Here is a 16,207-nt window from a genome sequence, read left to right as displayed (position 1 = left end):
TTTCACATTAATTAATTACAGCTTTATCGTTCTCTCTGGCCGCTCAGTATCAGACCGATTGCCCTCAAGACTGACACCTTTTTTATGCATGCACATCCGTTTCTTCAGGGGTGTGTTGTTCATCATGATTATCAGAAACTGTGCGTCTTGTGATGTCACTTTTGTGATTATCAGGTGACTGACTGGGCGTGTCAGTGTCAAAGTCTTTCCCATCTGCTTGATTCTGATGAGTTTGTAAAGTGTCAGTGGAGCTGCTGGAGTCTGAGATCTGCTCCTTGGCTGTATCAAAGGACTCGGTTAAAATACTATCACTGTGCGACTTACTGCCGATGATTTCTGTCTCAGACTCCAAGGCGTCCACAAGAGAGCCATCTGCATCACGATTAATGTGATCATCTCCAATATTAGTGTCTGTACATATATCCTCTGTGTCTCTGTGAAGTATACCAGTTCTTGGAAGCAAGTTATCTTCACATTTTTCTTTTTCAGGTGAATGAACATGCAGTTTGTCTAAGCAAACTTTCCGTACGCTCCATATCAGCACCAGGGTCCTCGTCCTTCTTTTGGCCAGGCTCTACATCTGCATCCTCCATGTTCTCCTCTTCAACAGCAGCCTCTTCCTCTCCAGCCCAAAACTCTCTTCAGACCCTCGGCTCTGTCTCTGTATTCTCGGCACAGCTGAGCATCAGGCATGTGGTTGCCGTGGATCTCTGCCAGCTTCATGTACACCACATACAGAGCCTCGGGGTTAGTTTGGTCCTCCAGGGCCGCGGCTAGAGCCAAATGGAAGTAGCCCACTGCGTCAAAAGAATCCTGGGGAGAGTGCACAGAGCAGAGGGCTCGTTTTAATTAAATATATCATTTTTGTTATCTTATTTTTCAGCTGGAATTTGATTGGCGCCATACACTGTGAAAAGGATACCAGATAAAAGCTACTGTTACTCTGCAAAAAACCAACACCTCTTCTATTAAGACCCTGGCTGGCTACACTTTCACTTGTAGCCAGAGGAACTGTAGGTTAAAAAAGGTTGTGTTTGTATGTTATTATGTGATAAAACAATAGCTTAGTTTTAAATGATTTACATTAGTTTTTGACAGATAAATTCATGTTGCGTTGTAAAAAATGTATTTTACACCAAGTTGTTTCAGTGAAACGAAGGAAATAAAGCCACTTAAGTTAGGGTCAGGAAAAACATCACCATTGGGCTGAAATTAATATCAAATATTAAAATATGTAAAATAAGTCAAATGTAACAAACTTAACATAAGTATGGAAAACACGTCACAAACATCACTAACGTCGCTCTAAATTAATCAGAATAATGTTTATTTCAGAAACACACTGTATTATGTTTGCTCATGCAAAAGCAAACACAGAAACATGATAATGTGGGTTTGTGTACCTTCAGTTTGTGTAGAGTGAGATTGCCCAGTCGGCTGTACACCTTGGTGTAGTAGCGAGCCTCCATGGGGTCCTGCAGGGCGGGCGGACACAGGGAGAGTGACTTGAGGTAGTAGTTTTCTGCCAACTCGTACTGCTGCTGGTTGTAGTAGACTGTAGCCAGCCGGTGGTAGGCGGTCCTCTCATTCACATGCACACCTTTGAAAAACAGCAATGGTCTGTGTCAACAAAGTAATTTTACATCGTCGTCACGAGGCACAGATTCTTAGCCACGCTTGACCTCTTGTCTACCTGTTTTTCCAGCGATCTGAACAGCCAATGTTGCGTACTGCAGAGCCTCTTCCTGCTCTCCCTGGTTCATTAACAGCTCTGTCAGTTTACTCAACAAACGGAACTCTGAATGGATGTCCTTGATGCTCCGTGCAAACGGCAGAGCGCCATCCTGCAACCAAACACGCAGGATTTGTGTAAAATGAGATCAGAGGTTCCACCGAAGAAAAGAACATATAATTTATATTTATAATCAAAATAAAACGTATCAGAGTGCATCATGGGGGAAATACTGCACCATGACGTTGCATCTTTGTTTTGCTCCCTCTCACCCTGTAGAAAGGCATTGAAGCCATTCGGTTCCTGGAGCCTTTAAAGTAGACGTCTCCTGCCTCCTCGTAGATGCTCATGGCGAAGTGATGATCGTTCATCCTCAGGGCCGTCTTCACTGCTGCCTATTTATCAAATCATGTTGAGTGAACATTACAATGTCAAACCAAACTATGATTGTCAGCGACGTGTTGCGCTTACTACATACAAGAGCAAAAGAAAAATGTTCAGCTCCTTCTCTCACCTGCAGGTACATGTCAGCTAGTTCGTCTTCCTGGATGAGGTAATAGATGCGTCCCACCTGCAGCCAGGTCTCTGACTCTTCCTCTCTCTTGCCCAAATCAATAGAAATCCTCAGGCTGCTTGGTGTAGTCCAGAGATTTACGAGATGATCTGCCTCCAGAATTGAGACTGTTTTGTGGGGAAACCAAAGATATTGTGGAAAATTATGGAAATATTAGAGAATCAGAGCGATGGGGAAGGAGAGGCATAAACTCAACCTTTCAGTGTTGAGTGAGAGGTAGAGGCTGCTGAGGATTTCCAGATACTCTCCCTCCAGTCTCTTGTCCTTCAGCTCTCTGCATACCGACACACAGTGCTCATAGTAGACGATGCTCTGGCTGTACAGCAGCATGTCAGCATACACTTGACTCAGCACCTTGGCCACCACCATCCGACCTTTGAATACAGCAAGTACGTTAGCTGTCGCTGCTGACACTAAATACACTGATACGTATGTGACACTAAATAAGAACTATATAAAGTTTGACCTCTACTGTACAATTGGCACGGATGATATTATTAGCTTATCACAGACACATATAGATGGAAGAAATTACAGGGCACACATAATTGGGATTGTTTTGAAACATTTTTTCCTTTACATAGTGTGTCCACCAGGGTCACCGAAAAGTTGCGTTTTTAACAGTAAAATGTATAAGCAAATATTATTATTGTTTGTTAAAGTCACAAAAATAAATATCAACCTCAGTGATCCAGCAAAGGTCGTACTCTTATTTAATCCTACTAAAATGAGTCAAAATCTATTCAAAATGCACCTCATGTAAAGGCATCAACCAATCAAGTTGTGTGGAACGTACATCTTCAAAATGTATAGTGTACAACAACATGGAGGCTCCACTGACTGAACAAAAGCAGCAAACTTTGATTACACCTTTAAACCTAAACGAAGGAAACGTGTACCTGATCCACTCCTTCTGTTCTTACCTTTCACAATTAAATCCCAACTTTTGGCAAGAAACGCAACAGGGTCCAAATGTCGAACTATTACTTTCGTATGTACTCACTGTGTAAATTCCTGGCATGTAGTGCAATTAGTAGCCCCATTTCATAACAGGCCCTGCTGTCCGGACTCTTCCTCCTGTCTTTGTAGCTCCGCCCCAGCCAAAGGTAGGTCTGGACATGCTCCTCGTCGATGGGGCTTTCCCAGAGCTCCAGAAAAAGATGCAGGGACCTGCAAACACAATCACCAGCACAATGAATACCTCTTTGTAAACTCTTTCTACATTTGTTGAGTTCCCTGGGGGGAAACGACAACACTGATTTCTGACCTGACCAAGAAGCGTTCTGCCACCAAAGGCGCCCCCACATCCAATGCCAGGCAGCCCAGGTTGGCCAGTGCCAGGGCCTGGTTCCTCTGGTTTCCACTTTCCCTTGAGATCACCAAGGCCGAGTGGAGATGCCTGCCTGCCTCCGGGATGCAACCCTGCTGCCTCAGACACAGAGCCAAGAGGTTGTGGATCACCCCTCGCTGCGTGGGACTGTCTGTGCCCTGGAGAGATTACACATGATATTCATATAGAGGAGGAAGGAAATGTCATGTTAAACCAAGCGCTTCTACAATATTCATTCAGGTGAATGGAGTTGTTCACTGTACCTGGAGTGATGTGAGCAGTGGCTGCAGGACACTCTGGGCCCTCTCAGCCTCACCCGTCAACACCAGCAGCCACCCAAGCAGCACAGAGGCCTCAAAGCCCTCCTCCTCATTGATGTGACCTCCTGTCTCTACAGCTTGTTGAGCACAAAGCACCGCCTTATCGAGAGCGTCGTACTGCAGGTAGACTGTGGCCAAGCTCTGACACAGGTCCCTCTGGGTCTTCAAGTCCTCCCCTTGCTCTGCTATAATCAGCGCCTGCTGAAGGTAAATCACAATCTGGGCAGGAAGCAGGGAGGTGCCTTCATTCCAGCACGGGTTCAGGCGAACAGAGTTCCTGATAAACAACTCAATCCTCCGGAAAGCGCTGTGAAGTGAGTGGTCCTGTCTTGAGTCCAGGCTCAGAGAAGCCAGCGCTAAGTAAGGCATGTATTTACGATGATAGAGCCAGCTCAAGAGCCAGTTGAGGTCCAAAGGAACAATGGGACGCCCCTCGGCGGCAGAGAGCGTCACCGAGAGGAACTGTAGTCGCTCAACAAAGGGGAGGGCGTCATCAGTCTTCCTGCGAAGAAGGAAGAGGCTGGAGACGAGGTAGCAGACGCGAGCCTCCAGGTGTTTGTCCCCCATCACCACCGACCTCCTCAGGAGTAGCTGCAGCAGTTCAACCTCGTCCGTGGAGGTGAAGGTGTGGCAGGGGAGACAGAGTAGCAGGGCAATGGCCTTCTCCAGGGTCTGGGGCAGCTTGTCCGTCATACGCTGCTTCAGGTAGATAGCGGTGAGGTTTGTGTAGAGAGCGACGAGGAGCGGCGTGTCAGAGAAACTGTCCACACGAACACTGAGAGCCTCCTCATAGTACACACGGGCCTGAGGAAATATATATATGAATATACAGAGGATAATGCTCTGTATTTTGTGGGTGTCTTTAAGGAGGGTATTGATATATCCATATCACACATATCAATGATAGAAAAGAAGCACAAACCTGGGACAGCTTTAGCTTCCGGGCACAGAGTCTTCCCAGGAGGAAGCATGCCCGTCGATGTGCCCACTCCAAGCCCATCCTCTTGGCGCTCTCCCTGATACTCTCTAGGTGTCCCAGCAGCTCGTCCTCAGTCTTACCACTGAAGGTCACCCGCAGGAAGGAGTACTGCAGGTCGTAGAGCGGCAGGAGGTCCTCCTAGAACAAATACACCAACGAATTAGGAAGAACTGCCTCTTGACTGGCTGCATGTGTTAACGAGGTAAAAGAGGTAACGGGTCAGCCACATGTAAAACTAATGAAAACAATGCCAAATCAATTTACATATGACAGCCAAATGCTATTAGCCAAATGCTTTTTTTTTTATAAATGCAGAGAGAAGTAACAAGCCAATAGGAATTAGAATCACATCACACGATGATGATGATGCTCGGGAAGCTCAGGAAGTATGTGTGCACACAGGTACATTGTTAATTTATTTATTTATGACTAATTCCATGCCTCATCATGCAGTAAAGCAATACAGAGAGACTGTTTATTTCCCTTTTGTTTTGCATTTTTACTATCAGGTGTGGAAAGTGTTATAGGCCTGAAAATGTGAACCTACATTTCTTGACATTGCTTCTATTGGCTGCCAGAGACATAACATAGAAAACAAGACAGAAACCAGAACACTTTGCTTCTGTGCTTGGCCCTGTCATACATCAGTGAATAAGACCTGCAGACCTGGAAGCGTTCATGGTTGAGCAGGGTCAGTGTGGGGTCACTGAATTCAGAGTCCTCCCCCTCCCAGCTGTTCTCCTCCAAGAAGAGAGGTGGGTCTTCCTGGAACTCGTCCATTTCTCTGAATGTGTCGTCCAGAATCAAGGACAGGCGCTCTCCCTCACGTGGCAGAGGATTGAGGGACTGATAGAGTGACAGGCGAGGTGAGGAGTAAGAGAGAGAAGTGCGAGGAGAGGAGTGGTAGGGGGGAGTCCCTGCACTTTTGTCTGACACGACGCTCTGACGGGTGCTTGCAGGAACCTTATGATCTGGGGAGAGGACAGATACTGATCAAATGTACATAATACATGAGTTGTTTTACTTCATTAGGCTTATAAACAGCGGATGTCCACTATACACTGTAAAGCATTACCATGTTTTGGCCGGTTTCTGATGTACAGGAAGTCTGTCTCATCCAGTCTGTCTGAAAACACACAAGGTAAATCAATACAAGCGTACATTTTCCAGATGGGGATAGAGATGGATACATCTTAAGGAAACAAACAGGAGCTGCGCATCTGTAGCACCCTGAAATATGTTATGTCATATATCTTACCGATTTAATACACCTGTGTCCATTTTTCATAATTTAATTTAAATGTGTGTTTAAGTTCATTCATGTGTTGTTCCTATATTTGAGAGCGTTGATCACCTGTGCACATACTAACTGTGGGAGGAAAGTGCTTGTTGTCCCTTTGGAAGAGAGCGCTGTCTCTTTAAGAGAGGGGTGTGTGTAGGGCAAGAGCAGTAAGCAGGCTGAAGACAAAAACTTTAAATAAAAGTTGCAAAACAGAAGAACGACGTGTATCTGAACAGGTGCAACCCATCAAACCAAACAAGAGATATTTCAGTTATGGCACCGCCCCTCTCTTTCCCCCACCCGACAAAAGGTACAGTAGTTCTTGACCAGCCCAGTGGTTCCCTTACCTAGCCTATACACAGAGCTGATGTCGGACGAGAAGAGTCTCCTCCAGCAGGCCGCTGTCACTTGGCTCAGAGCTGCAGGGGTTGACCTGAGCGAGGCTGGCCCCTCTCCTCCTCAGTCAGAAAGACTAACCGTCTTGTCTCTGTGTCAGGGGAACAAAGGCAGCATATCACTTCTGCTGTACGCGCAGCCTCCTCACCCCATCCCACCGCCTCCAGACTGCAGATACACTGAACGGGATTACATAAAGGATTAGCACAAGACTATAAACAAGAGGCAACTCGTGCTGATTTAAGATAAAGTCCTTTGAATGACACAAAAACATCATCAGACCAGTAAATTCAACCGGCGCCAAGCATTATACAACTGAAAAGAATGAATCATTTCTTACAGGGGTATGGTGTCCAGAGGCTTGACATGGGCCTTGTGTATGAAACCAGTGTGACCTGTGCAAGAGTGCGTTGCTATGAACACATCCAGGCCTCGGATGAGTAGACCCTGGATCTCCACAATGTCACCTTGACTGAGTGGAAGTTCATCCGGGTCCACTGGGCTGTGGTCGACCACTGCTACACAGGAACCTGTCACTGAGGTATTTGATGAGGAGAACAGGGTTTGAGAGGTTTTGAGGTCAATATGTATGGCGATACTGTATATCTTTATACTCTTTTTTTAATTCTGCTGAAGAATTGTGAGGATACAAGACAATTAAATTAGAATGTTTTTCACAAGTGCATACAGGTTGGCGCTACTATGCTATATGCATAAACATATTAATATTGATCCACAATGGCTGTGCACTGCTTTGTATTCCGGTAAATAGGAAGTGGTTTTGATATTATCCTCTGTCTTCCTAAACAGTAAAATTGCTGACTTCACAAACACAATTTAAAACTTAAACTTATACGTATGTACACTGAACAAATATATATTGCAACTTTTATTTTTTACCCAAATATTTTTTATATGCTCACAAAAAGTTATATTTCTCTCAAACTCTTAATCAATCTACCTGACGGGTGTGGGACATCAAGATGCTGAACAAAATTCGAGCTAAAATAAGTCTTTTGTGAGCACAGACTCCTGAAAAATGGGATTTTGATTTATTTGTTATTGTTTTGTTTTTCTTATGTTTGTTAAATTACACTACACATTCAGACTGGGCCACAACGTTTTTCCTGAACTCTATTGGATTTAATAGAATAGAAATCCAGGAATTAAACTACTTAAACTGACCTTATCATTCAATAATACATATGTATCATCAGACCGCATGCAGACACATAAAAGGCATCCATAAATCATGAAATCCCTACCACAAAAACCACTGGCCACTTATTGGGGGCAACAAGTTCTAAAGACAACATTTACATTGTATCTCCCTATAAAGTGCTGTATGGCCAACATGTTCCCAAACAGTTGCCTTTTTACACAGCAGAAATTAATGATGTCATGTTTGTGTCCACCTGATACATTTAAGTCCAATATTGTCTCCGCGTTTAGCTCTGATTTGGTCTCCAGAAGCCCCGAGGGAAATATCCGTCTCCAAAGGCTCCAGTATGCTCACCAGCTGGTCTCTAACTTTGTGTGTCTGCTGTTTGTTGCTGAGCAGGTAGAGTACGGGAGGGGCTTTTAAAGCTTTTCCATTGAAGTGTCTGCACCTGAGCCCAGTATGTGAGTGTAACACACTGTGCAGTATGTTTTATGTGTGAACATGTGTTACATGCAGAATATCTTTTACCGATAGCATGTTCAAATGGTTCCGTTTCTGCTGGCGAGCATCCAGCATTGCCCGGGTAGTTCCTCAGAAACCACCTGACCAAACAGGAAGTATAGTTTAACTCATGTCCAACGTCTGCATTTGAGCAGAGAACAAGTTAATCACACTGTTGCTGACATTGTAACACAGAGTGACTCACTGATAGAAGGGGTACGGCAGCGGTTGCATGGCGTTGACCGGCACCAGGCCGTGGCTCCCTGTGGAGAGCATGGTGCCCTCCCACATGCTGTCCTGCCCTGTGTCCTTCACCATCAGCAATTCATTCTTTTTGAACGACAGCTGCTCTTCGTTGTCCTCATCCTGATCACTTCTTGTGAACAGCGCCTTAGCGAAGAAGGAGCCTGCGGAAGATAAAAGTTACCACACTTATGTTGAAAAATCTGTAAAAGTGCTACGGCTTACAGTGTGCCCTCATTCAGTTATTGGTAAATGATGGATGTTTTATATCCTCCCCTTATTAAGTTAATGTAATTCTCAGCATATTTGCCAGCACTGCAGTTTTATTGTACATTTCCGTAAAGCTTTTTGCCTCTGGGAAATGTCCAGGAGAACAGGCAGGAGGAAATCAATATACATTCTTAGGGAGTATATAATGGTTATGCTGTAGACACAACAATGACTTAGCTTGTAAAAGATATTTAGCAAATTGCTAACTTTCACAGACGTCCATCTTCATCTTAATTCATGTGTATTAAACTAAAAGAGCAGTTTTGGCCTTAATTTAAAAATCATAATTCTGACTTTTATACTTATATATATATGATATTGGCTAATTGGGGTCAGTGAAAATGGATTTAAAATAATTGGGATCAAATGGCAGTCCAAGTTGGTTAATACATAAGTACCGGGACAAGATTCAAGAGGCTTTTGACAAAAAATACTCTGAGGGTTTTCACAGAGATAATTCAATAGCCAAAGGGGCAGAAAGACCAAAGTGTAAGCTTGAGCAAAAATATTGTATTCTTCAATTTTCACCCTTTAATCGTTTGCTTTAATAATAAAACTGTTCACAAAACGCTGACTGAGCTTCCATAAAGTGCCAGAGCACGACATTACTCACCCTCCTGGAGTAACAGTCCCAGGTAGAGGGTGGCCAGTCGTTCCTCGTCCACAGCGACATTGATCTGCAGGTCACTGAGCAGCTCTGGGTCCAGCCAGAAGGACTGATCACACAGGAAGTTCTCCAAGCAGCGAGCCACGTAACCTGGGACAGAGCACATGCAACTCATCCACAAATACTACTGATGTTATCTGTGCTGCTATCACTGCACAGTCACCAACAATACCTTTTGATGATACTAAGTAGCACAATAAATGCATAAATAGAGGGGGAGGTAAAGCAAAAGTGCATTTGTGTGTTTCAAATTCTATATTTTTCTCTAACATCTTTTAAAAAAAATTGTATCTTCTGTTTATTACTCAAAACTCAACCAGTCGGCTTCTTCATGGACTGTGTGGGTGTGGCTTGTTCATATGTGAGTGATTGTGGCCTAGCAACATAACGAAACAATGACACAACTGCCAATCGGATTCTTATTCAAACGTTTGCTGAATCCTGATTGGTGCCAAAAGTGCATCACCTTAACGTCACCTCAAACACAAATAACGTCGGGAGACAAAATGATGTGTTAATGGGATATTAAAGGGTCATAGCTGCTTACCTAACGCTAGGTAAGTAGAAAACTTCCAGACTTCCTCCACGGTCTTGAATGTGAGTACGAAGTTTACCTTCTCAGCGTGCACAGACACCAGACGTGCGGACAAGTCCTGCAGAAACATAGTCTCATGTTTCAATAACAGAATATGAAGTGCACAAAACATATACGACACGATGTATCGTAGTGCACCTTTGTCTTCGTTAAGAGAAGGTCTGAGTAGTACATCAATGTCAAGGTGATGTCTGCATTGTCAGGTGTGACTGTCACTCACTTTGAAGAGCTGGATGACGTCCTGGCTGTTGCTCTCCACCACTCGGAGTCGGGTGCGCAGCGCCTCCTGCAGGACCTGGTCAGGCTGCTCGCTGGAGCGCCTCCGACCGGTGAACAGCAGCTCAATTTCTAGGCAAAAGACAAGAGGGGTGCTGTGGTTAATCACTTTTAGATGAGAAAGTTTCTTCTCGTAGAATAATATGGAATACAAACAATAGCATTGCAAATAGGCTTAGAAGAAAAACGTGCTCAGAGAACGATAGAGAGGATTTATCATCTGCTCAAATGAAAGGAAAAAACAACTAATGTCTTTATATTGACATTTCTAATTTATCACACATGTTTCCGCCCTGGAGTCACTGAGTAAAAGGGAAAAGTATCTTGGGAGAGACACAACTTTCAAGAGTTCATTAAAGATTTTCTACAAGAGCTCATATTCCAGCGTAATGCTCTGAGAGTTATTCACCGGGGGAATAACAAAGCTATTAGGCCTCTTACTGGACTCTGTGTGGCCATTTAAATCCATTTGAGAGGAAGAACATGGGGGAATGTGATGGATGGAGCTGAACTGCTGAGTGAGTAAAACATTAGTAGGAAATATGCCTCATCAGTATGCATACATATAACGCATGGCAAAAGCTTCTGCGTATGAAATGTAACCAGTTCAGACTGGCTAATGTAAAGCTAGAAACATACAAGGAGTCATTGAATGTACCTGAGGAGAATTTATCTCCCAGGGACATAGTACTTCCTCTTAAGGCCTCTTTCTTCTTCCAGTGGTTGTCAGGCTCTACCCCTCCTTCACCTGGCTCCTCCACTGGACCGTCGTCCTCCTCACCTGCACCTGAAAGAGGCAAACAAAGCTGCTGGGTCCAGTGTAAGCCAGTGTATCCTCAACAGCATATTGTAGGGTTGTTGTGCGATGAGGACGGTTGTGCAGTAAGTAAGTAGATTTAACAGGAAATGTTACCAGATGACACAAGATGGCGATCCCTATTTTGTCATTTAAGAAAACACATCAGCATGTCGTCATATGGTACAGTAGGTTGAGTATTAGATCACTGGCTCCTAATCTGGGGAGAGGATATTGCCTGGATCATGTTTCTTGTACAAGCAAGGCAAGTATATTTTGTGTTTCACAACTGCACTAAAAGTGTTTTTCATTGTACATTAAAAGAAAAGAACTGGGGGAAAAACTTAAAAATGCTAATAGAAGCCTTTAAGAATTACGAGGAGAGACACAAATACAGGATAGGAGGAAAAGGTGTTTCATGGTGAGTAAGGCAGTTCAACACAAGTCTTTAATGTGGATTTAAGGCTGGTCAAAGTTGATGCAGGTCTAATATTCTCTTGGTGTTTGTTCCAGCTCTGTGGTGCACGGAAACATTCTGACTCTCCATGTTGAGTTTGAACAGTTAGCAATCCTGAGGATGGTTCATATGGTAAAAGAGAAGTATGTTAATATTACAGTGAGCAATGCAACTAAATTCAGGCATTCATACTAAAGAACTTGCAGAAACTAGATGTTTCAGCCACTTGTAAGGTAAGAATCCCAGACTTAGTGTCGGTAGTAAAATTATCTTAATCTCAACACATTACCAGGATCTGAATGAAACCGCTGGCTGTTGAAGTATAGTGGTGACGGGCTTTCCCCAGTTTGTTTCCATTGTGCAGGGAGGATGTCCCCAAACACTTCCTCTGTGTTTGTGTCCGCAACAGGCAGCGGCACGGATCACATGAGCCTCACGTTCTTGTTTGATCTCCAAACTAATGCAAGACAGATTGATTAAGATGTCCACTACACAATAGTCTACCTTGAGTCATGATGTCATTTCCCGAGAAGTGTTCATTTGCTCCCCCAAGAGTATATGGCGGTTCCCTCCAAAGAGCATCCAGCTCAGCAGGAGAGATGTCTGTAAACAGGGAAACGAGTCAGTTCATGAACCTGCACGTGAAAGGAAACAAACACGTTTAGTCCCCTTGCTGCTCCCTTTAATCAATTACTAGAGGATGAAGATTGATACCGTTGTCAGGTCTGTATGGTCAATATGTAGCTGGCGGAAAGAAAAATTGGGAATTGGGGAAAGAGCGAGCCTAAAAAAAACTAAACAAGCCTACCGGCAGAACCTCTTCGGCTCACAAATGAACACCGTATACTATGGAAACCAAAGTGTAAAAACAACAATTCGCCATTTGCTAGGAGTTACGCGCGGGACTGTTTCTTGGCTTGGAGCAGTCGCCAGGCAACCAGCGGAGGAGACTCCAGGAGCTTCCTGCTCCTGGCCAAGGAATAAACAAATGAGCGGCTGTAAAACAAATTGTAATTTTAATGCTTTGTCTTTTGTACTGATAAACAAACAAAAGAGCAATAATGGAGGTGGAGGTGCTTGTGTTGCGTGTCTGCATCTGTTTATATTGGAAACGACAAGTTTCAAGCCTTTGGTTAGTGTGAGGGGTTGTCTGTGTTGGGGGGGACAATGATGTTGTACACACACACAGGCCTGGTACAGACACACAGCTGCAGCGACATCAGGAAAACCTCCAGGCTCACACAGCTGACTCCTCCACTTTTATGTCAGCGCGGTCACATTGTTTTAAGACATACAGTCACACACCATTTAACATTAAAAAAAAAAAAGAAACATACTGTTAACCCCCCCAAAAAGTTATCATTTTGATTCAAATGGTGCTTTTCTTCTGTTTCCACATGCTTTGTCAGTGCAAGAACACAGCAGAACAGTATTATCTTGAAGCAAAGCATTCACAACAAGACAATGGGGCCATAACTTAACAACACAATGCAACATGACATTGGGCCGAAGAGGACAACAGCCTATTCTTTTCCGTCCCACGACACAGAGCACAGTAAGCACCAGCAGGACTGCTTGAGTCGTCATGCCGGCTACAGTACAGAAAACGCGCCATGCCCTTTTTACCTTCTCGGCTAAGTGTGTCACCCATGTTGTGTACAGAGCTATGCTCCTGTCTATCTGAGTGTAGCCGTCCGTCTCATGACGGCACAGCAGCAGCAGCGCAGAGCGCGTGCTGGGACAGACCTGTGAAGGAGGAGAGGCAGACTTTGAGGAACGGTCCACAGCAGCAGGAGTTGAGCAGCGGTCTGCAGCAACAAGACGCCATCTGGCCCAGGAGCTGGCAGCTCCCAGAGATCAATGCCATCAGTTCGCCTCCCCCCCCCCCAACCACCCACCACCAGCCCCTTTAACAACAACTCTCTTCCTCTTTGCTGGACAAGCCCTGTTTCCCTTCCTATTTCTGTGTTGCTTATCCTGTCCCGTTCACTCCGTCTTCTCCGCCAGTTAGTGTTTACTGGATGTGTCCCCTCTGTCCCACTGCAAGCCTTCTCTTCTTCGCCTCTATCTGTCTGGGTCTCTTTCTTTTTGTAATTTGCTGTCTCCATCTCCCTCCTCCCACAAGCATCCCTCTCTCTCTCGCTCTCTCTCTCTCTCTTCCTATCTCTCTCTCTCTCTCTCCCTATCTCTCTCTCTCTCTCTCTCCCCAGTAGCTGCCAAGTCAACTCACTGAATGTACAAAGCACTCTCTGCGATTGGTATCAGTGTGTGTGTGTGTCTGCAAGTCTTTTGGGGGGGCGGGAGGGGGCAGGCCTCAGTGAGAGCTTCCCTGTGTGTTCCCCATGTGTGTCAGTGAAAATATGCACAGAATGTTTGTCAGAGACAATGTGTGTATCTTGTGTGTGTGTGTGTGTGTGTGTGTGTGTGTGTGTGTGTGTGCGTGTTTGTGTGTGTGTGTGTGTGTGTGTGTGTGTGTGTGTGTGTTGCTGGGAGAACGTATTGCTGAGCCGCTGTAAGGCAATGCCACACAGGGACAGGCTGCAAGGTCACATCGAGGGGAGGGGGTTGGCGGGGTAGCCTTGTGGCATAGATCGTGGATCAGTTCATCAACATCTCAGAGTTCAACACAACTCTCTGCCATCGGATGGGTTGCAGACATGAGAAGGCAGGAGTGCGTATGGGAAGATCAGAATCATTGACCTTGTGTGACCTTTTGCTATGTAATAAGGAAATAGAGGCTTCCTTCAGAGTGTGATTATAATGTTATAGCACACCGAGTGTAGACGTGGGCCTCTTGTTTGATGGAGGTAAACTAGATAATTGGACAGTAATGATCCGGCACAGTGTTCACCCAGGCAGTAATGCAATGCCCCCGATAGTGCCAGATTATAAAGCTGTGACGGGCGTGGTGTTCTTTTTCAGGGTGTTTCACAATGGTAAGTATAACAACCTGTAGTAGCCCACTCGAAAACCAATCTCCTTCTATTTATTTGGCGATGAAGATGAGAAGAATAATTTGAAATACATATCTGCATTAAAGACCAGAGGATATATCAATCAAACATCTTAAATGATATAATACTAGGAATGCCATGAGAAAGTAAGTTATATAACATAGACCCAGATTAAGTTGGCTAAAATCACAAGATATAAATACAATACCAAATCATTACAATTGTAGTTTAAAACAATGACTGAAAAATATTTTAGAATATAATATTGTTAGGAATTAGAAATACAGCATGAGTATAGCCTGTCAAAACTTTCACAACGTTATAAGTCTGTTTCATTGAGGGGTTATTGGGCTTGAAATTATCAGTTAAGGTCAAATGTTTGTTTTAAAATATATCAGTTGTTTACAGGCTTTTAGTTTCTTCCTTTCTTGTAAAACATTGGACACATAACAATATTCATTTTGACGAATATGATATGAATGAATATGATATGAAATGATTTTCAAAACCAACCATATACAGATACAGAAATATACAATTAACATGTAGCATATAACTTAGCTGTTACATAAGAAGAAGGAATAACCATTATCATGAGGACATGCAGGAGTTAGCATCTAAGCTAATTTCAATATTGGATGTGAATATTAAAAAGTTACTAGCGATTGGAAATGTATAACTACAACAATAAATGTTGTTCTAAAACACACAAAGAATATATCAAAGTAGACATTTACTCAGTACATACAGAAATACTTACAGAGGTATGCCCTCAAAGGCTACCGGAGGGGAAAAGTGAAAACCAGCCTAGCTGCTGCATTTTTCAGTAGAGACAGAACATAAATAGACTTACTACGGCAAGAAAGGAGGATTAAATATAAGAACACAAATGCAACCACATGTTACACCACTAAATGTCTCTAAAGCAACACAAGAAAGTGGGGGCAGAACACAGTACTTGTAATGGCCTTTCATCCACCCATAATGCTTTATGTTAGGATGAAGTCAGCTAAATGTAAACTCATAGGGTTCAGATGGATCCGTTTTTTTGTGACGGCTCCTGGCTCTCAATGGTGACCTGACTACTGAACAACCTTCAGCGATTCATCAATACACTTCTGTGAAAGGGGGGGCTTGTGTAAAAACAGATGAAAGAAAGAATAGTATACATTGAAGAGACATTGTTCTGAGCTGTAAGACCCTTTTTTGAGTCACAGCCCCAAAACCCATAATGCACCTAGGTATCATCTTTCATGAGGGCCCTCAACGCCAATAAATTCCCACATCTTTCAAACTCCACACCTTGCCTATATCCTCTACGCTACCATTTTCTAAATGCGGGGGCAGCAAGACTTTTTTCATGCTTCGCAACTAAAGGAAAAACTCACAGATCTCTGCGTCTGCGATAAATCTTAAATTGATGCTCTGCAGACATTTCGTGTACCATTACCGAGTGAGAGAGGCCTATGCTCTGTGCATGATGCATTATGTGACTTCAGTCATTGCATGTAATCCCTTATCAAGGGAAAGAGCAACACACTCTGTCTAATCTAATGAACACAGACTGCTCAAGGCCGATATGATTATGTGCGCTAGGCCTTCGCCTGCACCAAAACGCTGCTCAGCGGGCAACAGTTGTCTCCAGTGACATCCACTTTAAAACATACAGTAAA

General features: G+C 43.9%; 1 protein-coding gene across 1 annotated transcript; it reads right to left on the bottom strand.

Annotated features, from left to right (window-relative positions):
- On the bottom strand, positions 1-13,447 carry sh3tc2 (SH3 domain and tetratricopeptide repeats 2). Its single transcript, XM_034543746.1, is given in 27 exon segments — positions 1-491; positions 493-629; positions 631-813; positions 1,404-1,600; positions 1,694-1,844; positions 2,005-2,127; positions 2,247-2,361; positions 2,363-2,395; positions 2,503-2,680; positions 3,310-3,476; positions 3,574-3,794; positions 3,900-4,760; positions 4,879-5,073; positions 5,602-5,906; positions 6,011-6,061; positions 6,565-6,604; positions 6,606-6,665; positions 6,667-6,697; positions 6,954-7,149; positions 8,304-8,377; positions 8,482-8,683; positions 9,403-9,546; positions 10,004-10,109; positions 10,272-10,399; positions 10,986-11,114; positions 12,085-12,183; positions 13,327-13,447. Coding segments are annotated over 27 exon segments (4,656 nt in total). The 3' UTR covers positions 1-82.
- Positions 13,448-16,207: the final 2,760 nt, after the last annotated feature.

Source organism: Cyclopterus lumpus, chromosome 10 (assembly GCF_009769545.1).
Source record: "Cyclopterus lumpus isolate fCycLum1 chromosome 10, fCycLum1.pri, whole genome shotgun sequence".
NCBI lineage: Eukaryota > Metazoa > Chordata > Actinopteri > Perciformes > Cyclopteridae > Cyclopterus > Cyclopterus lumpus.
Note: the sequence above shows the minus strand (reverse complement) of the source record. Positions and strands in the feature narration are given on the sequence as shown.